General features: G+C 38.8%; 1 protein-coding gene across 5 annotated transcripts in view; it reads right to left on the reverse strand.

The window, feature by feature from the left end:
- The window catches only part of MATCAP2 (microtubule associated tyrosine carboxypeptidase 2), a 61,465-nt gene that overhangs the window by 39,292 nt on the left and 1,236 nt on the right, over positions 1-20,937 (reverse strand). For 4 of the 5 annotated variants that reach the window (XM_046669823.1, XM_046669822.1, XM_046669821.1 and 1 more), the window contains exons 1-2: positions 13,809-14,065; positions 3,627-4,321 (exon numbers count right to left, since the gene is read on the reverse strand). In XM_046669823.1, the coding sequence (XP_046525779.1) occupies positions 3,627-4,321; positions 13,809-13,833 (720 nt within the window). In that variant the 5' untranslated portion in view covers positions 13,834-14,065. Of the gene's footprint in view, positions 1-3,626; positions 4,322-13,808; positions 14,066-20,937 lie in introns of those variants that run through there. The other variant, XM_046669825.1, reaches the window with a different exon arrangement.

A 20,937-nucleotide genomic window follows, 5' to 3' on the forward strand; every position in this document is an offset into this window, starting at 1 on the left:
AGATCAACTTAAGCCCGTCACTCCCCATTTCTTCTATCCAGTAAAGTCTGGAGGAAACCAGAAGCAAGCCTCCAAGAGTCCTCTCCCAATGAAGTCAGACAGGATGCAGTTAACTTCTCCAGCAACCGAGCTGTAAGAATGTGTAAAGAGTTGTTTACCAATGAAATCTGTTACAGACTCAGCGCCCAAGGCTTTTACTGAGGGCTGGTCACATAAGCATTCCTATGCCTAGCACATTCTAAACTTTCAGACTCCCAAAAGGAAAACAAGCATTCAACATAATACATACTGTTTGCAGAGTTTAGGCACAGCAAGTTACTCAACATTTAGGGAAAGTTTTATTTCGGTGTGGGAAACCCTTTACCAGCTAAGTTCTCAGATGCCAGGCTGGGGTTAATCTTGCAAGCAGGCCTTCCTAAGGAGAGCATTCTTAAGCCTGCTGTTAACTACTTTTGCAGACCCTCCTTTAACTTCTCTTTCCTGACAGCCAGAGGGTAGCCTCAGCCCAGAGTCTCTACCCAACACCCCAAAGCCTTCCTTCTTTAACACAAAAGCCCCCCATTTACCAACCACTAATGATCCCCATTGCTCCAGTTTCACTAACAAATAAGAAAATAATTCAGGGGCCAGCCCGGTGGCATAGTGGTTTAAGTTCGTGCCTCTGTTTCAGCAGCCTGGGGTTCACTGGTTCGGATCCTGGGCATGGACCCAACACTGCATGTCAAGCCACGCTGTGGTGGCATCCCACATAAAGTAGAGGAAGATTGGCACAGATGTTAGCTAAGCAACAATCTTCCTCACAAAAAAAAAGAAAGCAATTCAACTTCATCTTATCTGGCCAAAAGTTGACTTATTTTGCCAATGTTATTAAATATCACTCTACCAATCAGAGCTTCCAGTTAGCAAGAGCTAGTCAGGACCTACGCTGAGATATGATACCAACCAGGGGACGAAAACCAGTCACTTAAGCTGTCCACTGGTTCTATCACATAAATGTATACTTTTCTTTTGACTGTTGGAAATAATGAAAATAGTTCAAGGATTCCTCCTACCACCCCAAAGACCCTTCTCATCTCTCACTTCTCCAATCTTGTTCAACAATGTGCTGGGTCTAAAGCCACGTGGATTTGATATGCAGGTATCCTAGAAATGGTCAGCCACCAGGAAGTAGGGCTGAAAGTGCACTGGCTGCCAGTTTACTGCTCATGAGTGCCACCAAGGTGAGGTGGCCTACTGGTGAGGATGCACCTGATCCTAGACAGCTTTCAGCATTCTCTTATCCCAGACCCCTTCTTCAGCACCCATGAAGCACTACACTCTTTCCACAGCCACAGAAAACAGACAAGTTTCTGTCAAATTTAAACATACCCAAAAGGCTGAGGGAGCTGAGGGCTACCAGCTCAGCAACAGGCTGAGCAGGGTTCAGCAGGTTCCACCAGGAATTATATTCAAGTCCTCTAGCCCATGCTAGAGGCCATAAACCACCTCAAGGGCCTGAGTGCCTCCTGAGGAACCTACTGCCTGGACCAGGATAAACAGTCCTGGAACTCCTTGACATTGATAGGGCAACCAACTGGGAATGACCAGAGGCTGAGCAGTGCCTTGATTCCACTGTGGTAGACTTATCTGTGCCTGGAAGCTTTAGCATTGTTCTGCCAACCTGCACACTAAAGAGGACCACAGTCACTCTCCAACAATCACACAGACTGCCTGTCTTAAAAGGACCCAGATTGTGAAACTTGGAAGACTGTTAGCTAGCGGGTGGCAAGGCCTCCAGGGTGGAGGCCAGAGACTCACGGGCTATTCGGCCATCCCGGTCCCTTTGTATAGCACATTTCTGAGTCCTGAGACCAGCCCTGAAGCTGCTGCTTTAGCTTTACAGCTGAGGAAGGCAAGGATGTAAGACATCAAGTTATAATTCACTCAGCTGCCAAATAGGAATTAAAGCATATTTTATGGAGGCCTTGTTCTGATGAATCTCCTTTATTGGATTACAGCAGTTTAAACAGTACCTTTGGCATTTGTTGAGAGCATTCTCTCAAATGGTAGCACTTGAAGTACAAGCCAGCCAGGACTGCTGGTGCTATTTAGAAGTCTCAAGCAACTCAAGTATAGGTTTTATCTCCTCAAGCTGGAATTAGGTTAAAATAAAGATTACAGGGCCACAGGCCAAGCAATGTCAATTCTCAATCTGTGGAGTTGCTGATGCTTCCAAACTGCCTTCCACGGAAATAAGAGAGCATTCATTTTGATCAAAATCTCTTTCCCAACTGGCAGGGCTTAGGGTAGGACTTCAAATTAAAGAATATTGGTAAATAAATCTCAGCCATCTCTTTCAGCACTAAAGTGGAAAAAAGCAAATAGCATGTTTACAATTATCATAAATTTTAAAGGAGGGAAAGCCCTGTTCAACCAATTGCAATTTCCACCAAAAATGCCACAAAATGACTGCCAAAACAGGAATAAAAACAATAGCTGACCTTTTTAATAGTGTTTAGTACAATCTTAGCACATTTAAATAAAAAGTGAACGCCCATTAAAAAAACAGAGAAGCAGTAGAAATGTTTTCTTCTAACAAGGGAAAATAAACAGCAAGAATAAATTATTTTAATCTTAAAATAAGCTTTATATAACAGCTTCAAAAGACTGGTCAGATTCCATGTCATTTAGAATAAACAACAAAAAATCTGCTGGCCACAAGTCCAAAGAACTGGACTGTAGCAAAAATGCTAAAACAGGGCATGCCCCACAGGGCAAATGGAACCACGCAGTTTTACTTAGCCTACAAACAGATTTTCAATCACTGACAAAGCCAAGTGGAACCTAATGCATTATAAAAACTTGTACGAAGTTCATCTAACCAAATGTAGTCTGCCTTTATGATCTCAAAACTAGGCCCTGCAGGTAAACATCAGCCTATCTTTCCACAAATACTTAAGTGGATTTTGAAGTTTATTAAGCTCCAGAACACACAAAACTATGCGCGAAGTGTCTAAAATGAACAATTTGGAAAGCGTTCCTCATATCATTCACATCATGATTTGCTAACCTTGAAGATAATTTTTTAAATTCCATTATTTTCTTCTTTAAATGAGTGCTTAAATATTTATTTTGATGATTATTAACAATTTTAGTAAAGCATTAAAAAGTTCATGGGCAAGTACCATGTCTAGGTTCCCCAAATGCCTATAGGGGCCTAAGCAAGCTGGGAATGTAACACAACAGGGAGAACCAGAGATTGCACGCTGCATCTAAGGCATTCCAAATCAAACAGAAAACACAAACGGTGTGGGCTACACAACACCTGTCTGTGGGCTGGCTAACAGGCCACAAGTTTGTTACTCCAAAATGAAAGCTTAGAACCAGAATCTGAAGCTTTGTTCCTAATATAGTTGCTTCCTGCCATAGTCTATATAATAGATTCCTTATAGATATTGATTAATGCAAAGTAGTTTACATACAGGCTATGGCCACTCACCTGGAGATTGCATGTCACATATTTACATGTCCTGGATGGGAGTTAACTACAACATATAAATCATTGGAATAGTTTTGCCTTTTAAAAGACTGCAAATAATTGTTTTAGTTATACAAAATGAAATAACACTATTGAAGTAGCATTTTACCTGCTTAAGAAATCGGTCAGATGCGTTGCTGTGCTTGGCTAGTACACTTGGCAGAGAAGGATTAGCATATTCAAACTGAGGATTGTAGGTATAGTCAGACTTGAAGAATCTAAGTTTTTCTTTCTCCAAGTTGGTGGGCTTTATAGCAGTCAGTATACAAAATTTCTTTCCAGAAAAGTCATCTCCTTTTTCAAAACTTCTAGACAGCTGAGGCTGTGGCTTTGGCTTTGGAAGAGTGGAGAAATGGCACCGCTTGACCTTGTTTTTGAGTTTAGGGGGCAGTACTATGCTGTTCCCTGTAACAGAGATATCATGTGTAAACTTCACAGGACCCGACACTGAACCAGTGAAAATAACAGCAGGCTGCCTTTCTAGGCAGTACCAAGTACCACTGCTCATCTCAGGCACTGGGGCTTTCATCTTGCAAAGATCTTTACTTCGAGAAGAGCTAGGAGATTTGCTGGGTTTTCTACATCGTTTGGAGTAGGTAGAGGAAGACTGTTTTTGTGAATGATGCTTTTTCTCCTCTTTGCTCTGTAGTAGGACATTGTAACTACTGGTTCCAGTCGTGAAAATGTCCTTTAGTACTCCAGGAGATAAGTGTGAAATGCCTCTTCTGCTGTCAATGATCAATGACTCTTCTGCATTTAGAATAGACTTCTTAGCAAGTTCTTGCTCAGGCCAGTGAAGCTTTTCTGTGTTAATAAACAAAATCAAAACAAAAGAAATAACAAAATACCAGATGAAGCCAATTGCTTATTATAGGAAAAGTATTTTGAAGGTTCTGTAAACTTTATAATTTTGCAACAATCTTTAGAAAAGACAATTATTAAACGGATATTTCACTAAACTTTGGTCATGCTAAAGACTGTCACTTCTATATGAGTGTATATATTCTAAATTATCTATAAAAATCTTCAGTTTCCAACCATTTAGATGATCAAAATCTTATATAGATATAATGCACATAAATAATATGAATACACAACTCTACCAAAGAATGTGGATTTCGTAGAAAAGATAAGGTTTTCAATAGTATAACCAAAATCAAAGTAAAATCCAAGGCACTTTCAAAGTCAATACAATCTTGAAATCTGACGCTATATACAAAGGTAGCCATCAATAAAAGGACTACTACCTCACTCATCCCAAAAACTATTTTTAAGATTGAATAAATGATATGTATATGTTCAAGCATGTTTTACTAACGTCACTCAATATTAACTGGTTGACTGTTAATTCTAGGTGATAGGTTAAAATGAAAGAAAATCAAGCTTTTTCTTGCCAAGTCTGAAGAAATCTGTAATTACTATTACATAGATATCTGTATATCAAATGGGAAACTGAGGAGAGCTCAGCTTTGCCTTCAGATCTCACGTGGGCTTTAAAGAGGTAGCACTTGATATACTGTTGCTCATGCACTGCTTTAAAACTGTTGATTTGCATTCTCTCATTCCACAAATACGCGGACTACTACTAATGAGGTACATGGCTCTGAAAAACATCTGTAGAAATATATTGTTCCTGCCTTCAACTAGTCTCTAATCTAGCTCTGAAGGCAAGGCAGTCCTAGGAAGATCTGAATAATAATGCAAGGTAGTGTAAGTTTAAATGTGAAACACAAAAGATATAGACAATAACCTAGAGTTAAAGAAGGAAGAGAGCAACGTGATGAGAAACAGATGAGGAGATTTCAAGTGGACCCTTAAGAGCCTTCAGATTCAATTCTAAACTGACGAAGTGTCTTAAGTTTGTCTACAATCCTGCTTATCTGAGCAAGACTCCAGCCCAAGTCCTAGCTAAAACTCTGACCTCTGACCAAGTCTGCCTTTTCTAAATCCTTTCTGCCAATGTGACATATTATGATTCCCTCAACCAGTTCTCTTTTCCAAGTCTCGTGGACCCTTACACCTCTAGTCCTCAACCTCTGGCTCCTACTATGGAGGCAATTTCAATGTCAGCTAACTTAAACAGCTGCCTGCCTTGCCAAGAAACAGACAATTTTTATTTTATTTTAATTTTTTGAAAACTGTTTAACCACATACATCTGTCATTCTCTCATTAAAGATTACACATTCAGGTAGCCTTTTTATAATAAGTAGTAATAATTAATAATAATAACAGCAGTCACCATTTGTTGACACATTTATGTGAGTTTTTGATTTCACCAAAAACTGTACATGTTCTATCACTTAAGCCTCAGAGATGTTAAGTAATTTGCTCAATGTTATATGACAAGAAAATAATAAACAGCAAACCGTGATCTGAATGCAGGTGTGTCTGATTACAGAGTCCATGCTCATTCTATTATGTATGGTCATTCATTCAATTATCTACAGACATTCAGTATTAAGTCTGCTACATGGACAGCACTGCACCTTTTCTTCATTTGTATGGGACACAGCATCCCAGTAAGACATGGTAATCTGAATAACTGATATACTAAGATAGGTACCAGGACCATGTTTTACTTATCTCTTTCTTTCCAACATCTAGCATGGTATCTGTTAGGCATTCAATAGATGTACACTGAATAAAAGAATGAATGAGTGAATAGTATGATCCTAAAACATACCATTCTCCAACCATTCTAGATAAAAACGTATTTGTAGTTCTGGGACCATTCTATATTTCTATGAGATCATTGTAGAGTGGAAATATAACAGGGAACTCCCTGAACCAGTGGTTTTCAACTGGTGGCAATTCTGTTCCCCAGGGGACATTTGGTAATATCTGGAGACATTCGAGTTGTCACAACTAAGGAGGGGTGCTACTGGCATCTTGTGGGTAGAGGCCAGGGATGATGCTAAACATCCTTCAATGCAGAGGACAGGCTCCTACAACAAAAATATTCATCCTAACTTAGTGCCAGAGTAGAGAAACCCTACCCTCAACGTAAGTTTCTAAAGCCCTGAAGTCATAGGTTTTAGCATAAAGAAGCAGTACTGAGTCAAAAGTGGATAATAAACAATCCAAATATGTAAGGTACTTAAAAGTCCTTCTAGTTGACATTTTCTAGGCCAACATGTGAAAGTTGAATTCTGGTGTCTAAAAGACAACAAAAAAGCATGAACTTGCACGGGCTAAATAAAATGTCTACTACATGTACAAGTTGAGAGGTAGGAGCTAGACTGCACCGGGTCATGTTGAAGGTTGATTACACAAAGAAGCCATTCAGTAAATGTTAAAGACCAGCCAAAAGTAGAGAGAACAAATGAAACTTTCATTACAGACTGGTAGGTCCCAGTTCCTCAGGGGTTTCAGACTTAAGTGTTGCCAACTGACAGTCAAAACTAGGCAGTCTGGGCAAACATAGGCTAAGGAACACCAGAAAACAGGCTGCAGCCCAAATGCCCACAAACAATGTCAGTTTCCCTAAAAAGACACAAGTTTACGAGAGAAGAGTTAATAATGAAAGGAAGACTGAAATGGACACTAAAAGGGAAAGAGCAAGAGAAGTGAGATAAGAATAGGGTAACACAGGCCTAGAAAAGTTGGGTAAGGACTAGACACAGCCAGGAAGGTAAAGGGAGGTAATCAGGTTCCTTTCTCATTTAGTTTCACAATAAAAAGGGGAAAAGTTACATCAAATTAAAATCAATGAATAAAACTACTTTGAAGAATTCCTAATTTTGATGGTTTATTACATGTGTGTTGTGTTGATTTTTTTAAAAGATGAAGAGTCAAAGTAAAAATGCTTTCTTTGGTTCCTAAGACTCAATAGCTCTATAACCAAAGAGCTGAGTTCGTTGAGTTCTTTTGTTTTGTCATAAAGCATGGGTGACTTCTAAACTCATAATTTTGTACCATCTCAAACAACGTATACACTTCAGGATACTAAAAAATGTCCTAACCCATCTGCCAAAATACTTAAGGAGGAGTTGGGGTGGGAGACAGATGAGGGCAGAACCCCTTTACCCGCAGGAGTTGCAGCATTTCAGTTCACTTGCTAATTATCTCCCTGAGAGGCTTAGCATCAGTCCTTGTTGAGCTCCATCTGCTGATGAGCAAAGTTTGCGAGTGCCAATGGTGTATTTATTTAATAAACTCCAATCCTGCCAAATGCTAAGATCCTAGGAAGTTCATTAAAGTGAAGCAAGGTGGTCATTCAAACAACTCATACAAGATAGATATAAATTAATTTCTCAGAGTCACACTAATCTTATTTCGGTTGTATTAAAAAGTATTAGAGAACCTGAAATACAGTTTTGTCCTTCCAAATACTATAGTTTACTTTAAGAAAAAATTATTTTAAACATGCATAAGAACATAATAAAAGGCCAATATGAAGATTTCATTGAAACAGCCTATACTCCTAACTCCCTTTTCCTGAAAAATTAAAACTTTTTAAAAACATAAGCAGTCTTCTTTGGGGGATGTGTAACTCATTTTCCCTCAGAAAAGTAATAAGGTAATTAAAAATCATACTTTCTCATATTAAAAGTTACTATAGAATGTAACATTTTAGCCATCAGCAATCTGTTTCTCTGTAACCTTGGAGTAAATGAAAATAATTTATTTATCAAAGAATTCATTCACCTCAACTTGATTACCCATATTGAGGGGAAAAAAAGGGAAATAATATTACATTAAAATTGATACTCAGTATATTCACCTACTTGTTATATTACCAACACAATGAAAGCTAAATTTGTACCTAGAACAGGAGAAACGGATACCAGGATTCCTGGCTTCCATTCCCAGCTCTTTCAATGACCTCTCTGTAAAATGAGCCTAATCACTAAACCCATCAGTACCTCATGTTCCCCATATAAAGGAATGAGAGAGAGAGGGGAACACTGTTCACTAAACTCTTAGTGTTTCACAACTGTGAATAGGTGACGTTTCAGTGATTATGAGCTCCCTAGCCGAAAGGAAGATTGGAGCACCAGAAACAAAGCCTGGTGGAAAATACCATTCAACCAATTTTGACCTACAAAATGGGAATTCTATATGGTTCACTAATACTTATGAAACCTGAGAACCTGGGATAATTTTATACCACAAAGTCATAGTTGCTTGAATACAAACAGAAGAAAAGGCAGAACACAACAAAAGAATCCCCGAACAAGATAAACATTTTAATTTTATCAAGTAGTTCATCACCACTTAAAACTCAAATTATAGATCAACAGTGGAAAGGATGAATAAATTGTGGCATATTCAAACAACAGAATACCAGAATACTATATTGCAATGAAAAGTAACAAACTGAGGTTGCAAGCAAAATATAAATGAATCTTACAGACAATATTGAGGAAACAAAGCCAGACCAAGAGAGTACATACTGTATTATTTATACATAGTTCAAAAACAGGCAAAACTAACTTACGGGATTAGAACTCAGAATAGTGGTTACCTTTGAGGGAGGGGTTATAACCTAGGAGGTGCTACCAGGATATTGGGTGCTAGAAGTGTTCTATATCTTGTTCTGGGCAGTGGTTACATATATATGAATTCATCAGGCTGTACATTTAAGACCTGCACTTTACTGAATATAAGTTACACCTTAATTTTTTAAATAGTATATAAAAAATACGGATCTTTGAAAACATTTATTGCCCAATTTGTCTGCATTATAACAGATAATCTATTAATCACAATATCTCTAAATTCAATATCACCCAATATAGTTTCTCAACTGTAAGTAAAAAAAAAAAATGAGATGAAAAGTCACTGCTAATGTCATTCAGGAACTGAGAAACTCAACCGTACTTCACGATGCCTAAAAATGTCACAGTCCCAGTTAGGAGCACTTCAGTGTTACTCTATTAGTAACAATGATTCTTATAATGTGACTGGTTTTTTTGGTCAGAAATTGTTGCGTGCTATTTTCTTTCTTTACAGTTATAAATATGCAGGGTATTCTGTAATGCCAGAAAATGATAGTTGTGGTAAAGGAAACAGCATTAAACACCATCTAAAACAACAGTGAACATGCTAGGAAACAAACTGTTCCAAGGCTTTCCACTGAGAATGAAGACAGAACTCCTAACAGGGCATACAAAGTTGCTCAAGGTCAAGTGCTCTTCCTCTCTGGTCTCATCTTGCATAATGTTCCCCCAATCAGTCCACTCTAGCTTCCTTTTATTTTGTCAATCCTCTTACCATTCTCTCTCCAGACACAACACTTCTTTACATGCTGTTTCCTATGTTTGGAGAGCCCTTCCCTCCTCTCTGTGTTAAATTCCTACTCATCCTTCAGTTCAAATATCACTTGTTCAGGAAACCTTCTCTGGAAAGTTCTTTGAAGCACTTGTCATGGTTGCAGTTTTATTGGTATACATTTGTGTTTGTTTTTGCTCACTCACTGCCCTGCTTAGGAAAGGATGGCCAGAGAGGTAGCCAAGGGAAGAGAATATCTGAGAGGATACAGGATTCGAATGGCTGAAGGTGAGGCGAAAATCATACCATCCTGGACAGTATGATTTTTCATAAAAGAAACAATGCATGATGTTGAAGACAACTTTTAATGGTAGATGCCTACTGCTGTAGGACAAACAGGACCTTTGTGCCTAACTGTATTCAACTCATATGGCCAAACACAGGCCTTAAGAAGACGTTTGTCTCCCGTATCTTTAAAATTTCACTTTTGCTACAATGGAGCTTCATTTCCAGATGACGCATAATCACTTCTTATATCACATATAAAACACAGGCAGTAAGAAGTTGCACCTTAACAAATCTTATATTACATGGCTTCTGACAGCATTTTGTTACTCACTGAATGAGCTAGGTGTCTTCTTTCCTATTTTGAAGACAATTTTATAGTCAAGTAAAATATGATCTTTCCAGGCAAAAGTTATTTACAGACTTGCCTGTGATAAAAACTCAAAAAACACCTTGAGTAAACTATCAGATAATGTACCGTTGATATTAAATGAGATATTCACGTTGAATTTTGTGGCTTAAAACTGCATATAGTCATCATAACAGTGTTCTGACTTTCCTAGTGGTTGAGAACATGGGCTTTGGAATGAAGTTCCTCCGATCTGAATCTTGGCTGTTTATTAGTAGCTGTGACCTTGACCAAATAACTTAATTTCTTTATGCTGTAGTTCCCTTATCTGTAAAATGGGATAGTAACACTACATACCTCAGAGTATTCGTGTGGGGAACAAAAAATTTAATATATGTGAAGCGCTGAGAACAGTGCTGGCCTCTAGTAAAGCAGCCTGTGTTGACTATCAGCATCATTACTATATTCAATATTATATTCAGCTCCTATAGAAATACTCCATGGAATGACATAAATGGGAAAATATTCGGAATCATTAAATTTTTATTTCCAAGGTAAACTTAACATTAAGTAGATAATTCTACATTCTAGAATCAACATTTTAGTGGCTTTAGTATAATAAACTAAACTATCTTCTTTAAAAAGCTGTGAGAACACAGAGAAATCTTTTCTGATTTGATTGCATTTCAAACAGCACATACAGCATACACATCTTTCTTATTTACTCCTCCAATCAGCAGTTCCACCAGGACACTATATTTAGCTTATATTAAATCATAACTAATAAGTCAAAGATTGGAAAGATATAGGAAGTGATTTCAGAAACACTTAAGTAATTGCTTCAGTCCTAAAATAAAAAACAACCAGTCTGCTCTACATTTATAACGATTTTAAAGCTGAAGAAAAAAAGAACACATTTCCATCAGTACTCTCCCCAAGAATAATCAAGTCCTTCAGCTAATCAGGAGCACATGGGCTTCTTAGATATCAATAGAAAGTAAGGGGATAGCAAGGGAGAAGAGGGCATTTTTTTTTTTTTTTGAGGAAGATTAGCCCTGAGCTAACTGCTGCCAATCCTCCTCTTTTTGCTGAGGAAGACTGGCCCTGAGCTAACATCCGTGCCCATCTTCCTCTACTTTATATGTGGGATGCCTGCCACAGCATGGCTTGCCAAGCAGTGCCATGTCTGCACCCGGGATCCAAACCAGCGAACCCAGGGCTGCCGAAGGGTAATGTGTGCACTTAACCACTGTGCCACCAGGCCGGCCCCAGGAGGGCATGTTTTCAGCTAAACTCTCTTCATAAAGTTTCTGGCTGTCCAAATTGGGCTTTCCGATATGTCAGTGATATGCTGGGCACGGGGTTCTAGAATTATAGTTTTAACAAGTCAAGCACTATATAAAAGAAATGGAGAAACTATTTTTTAGAAAAACAACTTGGTCAGTTACTTTTCAAGGGGCTGTAAATTTGAGGCTTGAATTGTCCCAAATGGTTATCTGAATTTTTACTGAATAGAAATTCACTGCCAAATTATCTATCTCAAGGTACACAATGTGCAGAGTTGGACTGATCAGTGTATTGTCATCAAATTACAGGAACGGAGTCGAGGTAAGAGGAGTGGGTCTACTAATTTATAAAGTCTCTCTCCTCAAATTTCCAACTCTGCGTACTGAAAAACAGGAGATCAACTTTGTATTGCTGGCTAGTTGGTCAGAATATCCACTTTCTAATACTATGATTACCATAATCATAATCTGTCTACCACGATTGCTATGCTTTGGGGAAATTAATCCATGTTATTTCTAAACAGTTATCTAATAACATTCACTTTAACAGAATCTACATTTTTCTCCAAGGCAGTGGTTCTCAAATGGGGGGCTGAGGGCGTTATTTTGCTCTACAGGGGACATATGACAATGCCTGGAGACATTTTTGGTCGTCAAGACTGGGGGGAAGCAGGGTAGTTTGCTACTGGCATCCAGTGGACAGAGGCCAGGAATGCTGCTAAACCTTCTACAATGCACAGGACAATCCTCCAAAACAAAGAATTAACCATTAATTCAATGTTAGTAGTACCAAGGTTGAGAGACCCTGCTCCAAGATAAAAAGAAAGTATGGTATTTTTAAAGTAACTTTCAACATTTTCATTGCATTTTAAGATGGAAGAGCATCTATATCAAATCACTTTGTGTGTGTGTGTGTGAGGAACATTGGTCCTGAGTTATCTGTGCTAATCTTCCTCTATTTCATGTGGGATGCTGCCCCAGCATGTCTTGAGGAGTGGTGCTAGGTCCATGCAGGGGTCCTGTGAACCCAGGGCCGCAGAAGCCGAGCATGGGAACCCAACCACTACCTGCCACAGGGTGGGCCTCTCAAATCACATTTTTAAAAAATCTACTGTCAATTTAAGTTGCCTCCTAGATCTTAGATCCTGTAATTGTCTATGCTTCCTGTCAACATAAATAACAATGAGAAAAATCACAGCAATGTCATGATTGCACAAAATCAGCTCCACGTCTTATAACATGGAACATGAAATAGAACAGTATAAAATTAAGACCCTAAATATTTTCATTGGAAAGGAATTTAGTTCTACAATTAAAAAGTTCACAGAAAAATGATCTATTAGGTACTGCAATGCCTGAAAGTAAAAAATTCTGGCCTTATTTTGACAGTAGTTTGAGGATTAGGCATTTCTGTTCCTCTGCTGTTCTTCGTTGTTCTAAGTCAATGGTTTGTCCTGGACTACCACAAACCCTGTCTTGCAGAAATGTGATACGGAATCAAATGCCAGGAAAAATGGCCTAGGAATTATTCTAATATCATGTAAGATAATTTTTAAATGGTTAATATCCATAGTTATTTTCAAAAAATAATAAAAGGCAAGTAAGCTTTCTGACCTGAGGTCTAAAACACCCATTTCTTACGCTTGGTAGAATACATACTATAAAGTGACATTGCTATCATCACCTCAAAGGGTTCTCATTGACTAAATAATAAAAGTGTACATACAAACACAGTATAGATATGGAGAGATATTTTCGCTTAGCTCTGATTTTTCTGAACATTCTAGAAAATCAGATCCTAGTACACTACAATGCCTAATTACATACCTAATATACTTTGGAATAGAGCTGAACAATATTTAGATTGCACATTTGTAGGGCCAGGCATCTATCATAATTTACTTCACTAGATTCCACAGCACGTGCTTACTGAGAATAAGCGACAAAAGGAAAAGGGACTGTTCTCTCTGCTCCCTGAGCACCTCCAGCGCGCCCCGCACTGTTGGGGCGCCGCGCTGAGCGCCCGCGGAGCACACCTCCTACCGTTACCTCGGCCTCCGGGCGGTCGGGATGCCGACCCGCCCCACATCCGCCGCAAGCGGCCGGGCGCACACTGCCGCCCCGCCAGCCCCGGGGCCAGCGTTCCCCGGCACTCACCCGTCACGCGAATGGACTCCAGCATCGTCCCGCCGGGCGGCGGGCTCCACGGACGCGGAGGGCGAGGGCCAGCCGGGTCGCCTCTACCTCTGGCCTGGGCCTCAAAGGAGGGGTCGCGGCGAGAGGTTGCTCTCGGCGACCTGGGGCAGGATAAGGTGGGTAAGGACGGACGAAGACCTGCGGACACAGCGCTGAGAGGCGCGCCCCCTCCAACTGGCAGGCGCTGGAAGGTACACCGGACGGCCCTACGGTGCGCAGCTGCGCTCAAAACCCGCCGCCGTGACGTTACCGCTCCCCCGTTGCTAGGAAACGCTCCTCGCCGACCGCGTACGCGTCGCTTCACGGAGCCTGGGCGCCGCTTGGGGCGCTCGCGCGACAGCGGCCAGGTTCGCCGGGAGAGAGGAAAAAGGGGAACTACAACCCCCGTCGCGCACAGCGACTGCTCATACCTGTGGGCTGGGCCCCGGAACAGATTCGGGTCTCTGGCCAGTGGAATATACGCATATACGCATTTTGACTGATTATCCCCAAAGGCGTTTGTGCGCTGTTCAAGAGGGCTTAATATCGTGGTAATTTCACGAGAGAAGGATGGTGTGACGTTACACTCAGCCCCAGCCGCGAACTGCAAAGCCGGTCTCCTCCGCCCTTCAGTTGATTTACAAGGTGCGAAAAAGCTAAAACAATTTTAGATTGAGCTGGTCAAACTGAGTACCTTCATTATTTGACGAAGCTCAAATACATTGACCAGTTGAGTACCCCAGCATAGTATGCTTAATACCCCAGCATAGTATGCTTAGTACTGTACTAAAATACAACTTTTAATTTATGATTGTGCAATTGATAGGGGCTGAATGTTGTTTTTCGGTTTATTATTCTATGGGAAACGTAGAAACTATACCATTCAACAAATTTTTTGAGAGCCTCATGTGTGCAAGGTTCTGAGACCGGCCTTGAGTACATAACAAGGGAAATAAGTCTCGCGGAGCTTACAATCTAGGAGGAGCTCATAAGATAGTGTTAGCACTGCCAATTTTCAGAGCCACCTTTTTTCTTTACCCTTCCTCAAGGTTGAGATAGGACTCAAATAATTGGGATGTGTTTTCAAACTCGGGAACAAAAGAAAAGTTGAAGTTATGTCAGGAACATCGTACTCTGAAAACGACAGAGAACGTGTGAGAGTTTGTATCTTTTTCATCAATTAGGAGGGAACAGTGGAAATTTAACTGTGTCACAAATAGTGGATAACAACATCCTATTCTGTCAGAAAGTCCTGTGAATACTATCTTCAAAGTATATCCAGAATCCAGCCACTTCTCACTGTCACCACTGCCACCATTCTGGTTCAAGCCACCACCATCTTTAGTCTGGATTAGAGTTACAGTCTCCTAAATGATCTCTGTATTTTCACCCTTGCCCTCTTCACTTTATTCTCAAAACTCAGTGGCCTGCATGATTCTGTTAAAAATCTGGTAATGTCACTCTTTTGTGAAAAACACTTCAATGGCTTCCTTTCTTACCTATGAGGTCCTTTATGACCTAGCCTCCTTCACTCATTGATCTCATCTCCCACAACTCTCCCCCTTGGAATCCTCCAGATACACTGGCCTCCTTGATATCCCTCAACTGTGCCAAGCACTGTTTCACCTCTTGGCCTTTGCGACTTGGGAGTTCCCCTGCCTGGAATGCTCTTTCCCGAGATGTCCACAGGACTAGCTCCTTCACCTCTTTCAGGACTTAATCCAAACGTCACTTCTCAGTGAGGCCTTTCCTTACCTCTCAGTTTAAAGTTCCACTCCTTTCTCAGATTTTCTATCCCCTTTCTCTGCTTTATTTTTTTCCTTAGCACTTAACATTATCTAATTTATTATATATCTTACTGATTTATCTTGATTATGGTCTGTCTCCATCCCTAGAATAAAATTTCCACATGGGCAGTGATTTTGTTTATTCGCTGCTATACTCCCAGCATGTAAAATAGTGCCTGGCACACAGCAGGGACTCAATCAATTATTTGTAAAATTAATGAATAAGTAGACAATAGAAAGTATTCATTTGCAATGACAACTCAAAGAAAATGGAACGATATAAAATGGGCTTGTAGATAAAGAAGAAATCTTCAGGTGAAGATAAGCACTTGATACAGTAATGAGCAATGAATCCTTTGCATTCACAAGAGTTATTTTTGCAACTTATGTCCTTGGGAAAAAGGCTGTAAATGAACTTTATATACCTAGCATCCTTATCTACCTAAAACTCTGAAATCTGCTTTCCGAGTTTGCTAGAAAGGCACCTATAACCCCTGTAAATTTCTAGTTTTTAAAGTCACTGCAGTTTAAGAACTATATTTCTCAAAAAACATAAAGACTCCTAAAAGATGTTTCCAAGCATATGTTCAGCATCTGTTTAAAGAATTGACTCTGAATGCTTTTACTAAAGCATGCTTAATCAGATTGTCCATTTTCATTATATTTTGAATAAACCAATATGTATTATTTCATTCATTCCACAGGTATTTATTTATATACAAGGCACTGGGCTTAGTGCTTTTAGAATATGTAAAAGACACAATACCCTCAAGAAATTTACTGACTTGTAGCAAAGCTTTTATGTATATATATATATAGACTCACATTGCATACACACACACACACACACACACACACAATAAAGTTAGAAAATGATATGCACTAAAGATATACCTCCCTCTTCATTTCTTTAAACTTCATTTCATTAATTTCATTAAACGTAAGAATTCTAAAAATAAACAATTTGATGCCTCTGTACTAGCCCACCTAGAATATTATTTCATTCTTTACTTTTAAAATCATTTTTATGTTCACCCTACCAATATTTCTTGTGGATCATTTTGATTTCTAAATATCTTTAGTGATAAGTACTACATAAAGGTGCACATCAATTTAATCAAAGCATTTTTAACATATTCTTCATGTACTATTAGGCATTGAAGTACTCTTGCTAACGAATTCATGAAAACAAGGAGTTTAATTTCATACAAAACTGGTACTGTTAAAGCTCCTTTTACTGTTCCTGCCTATGCAATTATTCATCCTCATCAAGCTTTGTGCATCTGCTTTGTTAATTATTGATTCGTGCTACGCCTGCTTAGTATTTCCATTGGGTACAGCATCTGCAGCTGTCCACTTGGCTGCTTTTGAGTCAGCATTGTTTTTACACGTCTGCCAGAACAATGAACAATTCTGTCTTTCTGAGAAACTTTCCTTTATACCTGTTTCTATATAAACCATTAATATCAAGTGAAAAGAATTGATGTGATTATCAGTTACTACTCCATTTTCAAAACCGTGATTGCAAAATAAAGTTAAGAATTTATAAAAACTGCTTTTAATAATTTATGTTTATCTTTAAGGATGTGCCACCCCCCTCTTTTAAAAGTTTTACTAAACTTAAGTTTTCCAATAATAGCCAAGAATGCCATAGTAGATATCCTACTGCAACCTTATACTTCATTTTGCTTTGATAGTTATTTTTATGATCCATACCACCATTGTATTGTGGATCATTATGAGTTCTGAAAATCTTTAAAGATGATTTCTATTTAATTTTAGATATAAAAATGATAGAAAAATAGGTATTTTGATAGAAATATTCTTCTTTTATGTATGGTGAGATTTTTATGTTATGGTTAAAGAACTCATATTTTTCTTATTTTATCAGTAACATTTGTTTAATTAACTCATATGTTAATCTGTATATTCCATGTAAATGCCACATGGCAAAATATTCATAGTCAATGGAGTTTCAGGATAAAAAATGTCAGTTGAAACAAATGTGTAATAAGAGAGGATTTTTTTTTTAGAATAAAATATCAACATCCTCCTTTTTAAAGACTTAGAACATATTTGATCATTTACCTTGAATGGATGAATTGGGTAGTAAATGCCAAGAGAGAGGAAGAGAGAGATGGTGAAGACTGAAGACTGGTGAAGGTTGCTCATAAGTATTGCTAGTGGAGAGGTAAATACTATATTTCACTTTCTACAGCAAAAATTCATTTTGTTGAGAGCAGATCAAGTATATCCATTATGCTTGAAACTGAGAAAAAGTTTAATCTCTTTAAGGAGAAGTTATCTTAGTAACTAAAAAAGAATTCAAACATTAAAATAATTTATTTACTTTTAAATTTCATATGAGAGTTTAAAAGAATAGGAGAAGAAAAGGTTCTAGAAAATACTTCTGACTTTCCTTCCTGTTCTATTGGAAACAATTTATAACATTCTATGTTATAGAAAATATATGAATTGAGGAAAATTAATCTGCAGCCCACTGTTATAAAAGAACATAGCAACTCCAGTTGCAACATCCCAGATTCTAACAAGCATTAACAGAAGCCTCAGGGCAAGCTGTAAGCAATGTTCCTTGACTCATAAAAGAAAAGAAAATCCAGGGAATAGTTGATTCCGTGGCTTTCCAAAAAAATTTCAGTGAAGTCTGAATGCTTTCAGAATGTCTGTATTGGGAGAATGGAATTTTTTCAGTACATCTTTTTCAAAAGAATGAAAAGCATTAAGTGCAAGCCAAACAAAAGAATGCTTTGTGAAACTGCCTCTGCCTTTTCACCTCAATGAAAATAGTCAAAACCGCACAAAAATCCTGGGAAACACTGATTTTTTTTTTGATAGGATGTTTTATTGCATGTGACTCGGGGAGGAAGAATATTTTTTAATCAGATTTAAAAAAAATTGCCCATCTTAATTATATTTTGAAGAAACCAAGATGTGCATTAATTTACTCCTTCTAGAGATATTTATTAAGTTCCTACTGTATACAAGGCAAAGATGAAGATAAAGACATGATACCTACCCTCAAAGAACTTACTGACAGTACATACATACATATGCAAACATGATGTACATACATCGACCAGTCCTTAAACACATACATCAGGGATGTGGCAATGAGTAAATCATACAGAGTCCCTGTTCTCTTGAAATGTATGTTATATTGGGAAAAACAAACAACAATCATGTTAACAAATGGTGTAATTTCAGATACAGATAGATGCTATGAAGTACAGTAAATCAGAGAAGTATGCTAGATGGTGACTTGGAGTAAGGGGGTCAGCTAAGACCTCTTTGAGGAAGTGACTTTAGAGCTCATACTTGAAGGATAAGAAAAAGTCAGCCGTGGGAAATTTGGGGGGACAAGAATACTAGATAGAGGGAATTGCAAAGGCAAAAGCCCTTAGATGGGAATGATCTTGACATGATCCTAGGGGTACATGAAGTTCACCATGGTTGCAGTCCAGTGAGCTGGGGAAAAGCAGTAAGAGAGGAGATCTCAAAGGTAGGCAAGGGCCAGGGAAAAAAATCTGGACTTTGCAATCAGAAGCCACTGGTGGATTTTAAACAGGGCAGTGACATATATGGCTTATTTTTGTAAAAGATTGCATTGACTGCTCTGAGGACAATGGATAAGAGGGTGAGAGTAGAAGCAGGGAATCCAGACAGGAGACTCTCACAGTGGGCCAAGTGAGGGTGATGATGGCTTAGAGTGGAATGGAAGCTGTAGAGAGGGAGAGAAGTAGAAGGCGGAGGATATGTTAGGAGGCCGAGTTGATCAGTAAGTGGGCTATTGGACAGAGGAGGAGGAGAGGAAGAAGGAATTGAACATGACCACTTCATTTTTAGCTTAAATAACTAGGTCCATAGTGGTGCCATCTATGGAAATGGAGAAGATTGGGGAAGAACAGTTTTAGTGGGGAAGTTCTATTTTGACTATGTTTAATATGCCAGTTAGATGGCCAAGTCAAGATTTCGAATAGGTGGTTGGATATTAGAGTTTGGAGCTCAGGGAAGAGATCATGCTACAAGAAATAAATTTGGGAGCCATCAGTATATAGATGGTATTTTAAGTCATTGGGACTGTGAGATCACCTAGGGAGCGTGTGTGTGTAGACAAGAGTGCTCAGGGTAGAACTTAGAGTTCTCAGTCATTTAGTTGTGGGGCAGAGGAAGATGAGCCAACACATATAGAGAGAGTAATATATCCATAACTATATAGCTATAACTACATTTATATGTGTAGTGTGTGTGTGTGTGTGTGTGTGTGTGTGTATGGCTTTTTTTCTGAACTAAGAGTAGTTTACAGACATGATGCCTCTTTCCCCTAAATCCTTCAGAATATGTATGTAAACATGTAAATATATGTATATGTATGTATATGTACATATGTGTGTGTGTGTGTGTATACACACAGAGAAAGAGAGAAAGCGAATGTAGTAAAATGTTAATACATTTGGAATCTGGTTGAAGGGCATCCTGGAATTCTCTGTTCTACTTTTTTTTCTCTATGTGTATGTGTTTAAAACTTTTGCAACTTTTCTTTGTCTAAAATCGTATCAAAATAAAGTGGTGCAAACTGAGTACTAAGGTGGAAAATGACTTCACTATGGACTAGATGGGAAATCTTGCAAGACATGATATTCAGCTGTATTCATATTTAGATATCCAAAGGTGTTGGTAGGGCATTCTGGTAGTAGGATCAGGGTGAGAAAGCCATGGAAGTAGCAAAGAGCAGGCTATGTTCAGGGAACAGCAAGTGAATTGAGTTCTGTTCTTTGACAGCTTTCCACTAAGCAAAGTGGGTGGTAAAGTCATTTGCAGAGTAAAGGGGCGGGTTGGGAAATTGATAGAGAAATTTGATAAGGATTCAACTGGATAAGAATGAAAAGATTCTGAGCAACATTAAAGGTCCAGTTAGGTGGGATGAATTTGAAATGGAATTGTCTCAATGCTCAGCAAGCCAGGAAAAACAGAAAAAGTAGAAGGTTAGAGATTGGCACGTTATCACTTCTCGGCCTTTTGGCTAAGATCAAGTGTAGAGATTGGCACGTTAAAGGCAGCAAGAAGAACAAGGGGCCAAGGAGAATGGCATTTAAATGGTTTCCCTTGGGGTCTGGCTGGTTATGGGAGCAAGTGAGGCATAATGGAGGCTGGGCAGTGTTTAGGGGGGACACCTGGGAAGGGCCAATGACAGCTTCTGGAAATCTTAGACTAGTCACAGTCTTCTTGTTTCCTCATCTACTATTTCAAGGGGTTGAATTAGGTGATCCCTGTCAGGTCTTAATTAACTAATTAATTTTCTTCAC

This window comes from Equus quagga, chromosome 8, assembly GCF_021613505.1.
Source record: "Equus quagga isolate Etosha38 chromosome 8, UCLA_HA_Equagga_1.0, whole genome shotgun sequence".
Lineage (NCBI taxonomy): Eukaryota > Metazoa > Chordata > Mammalia > Perissodactyla > Equidae > Equus > Equus quagga.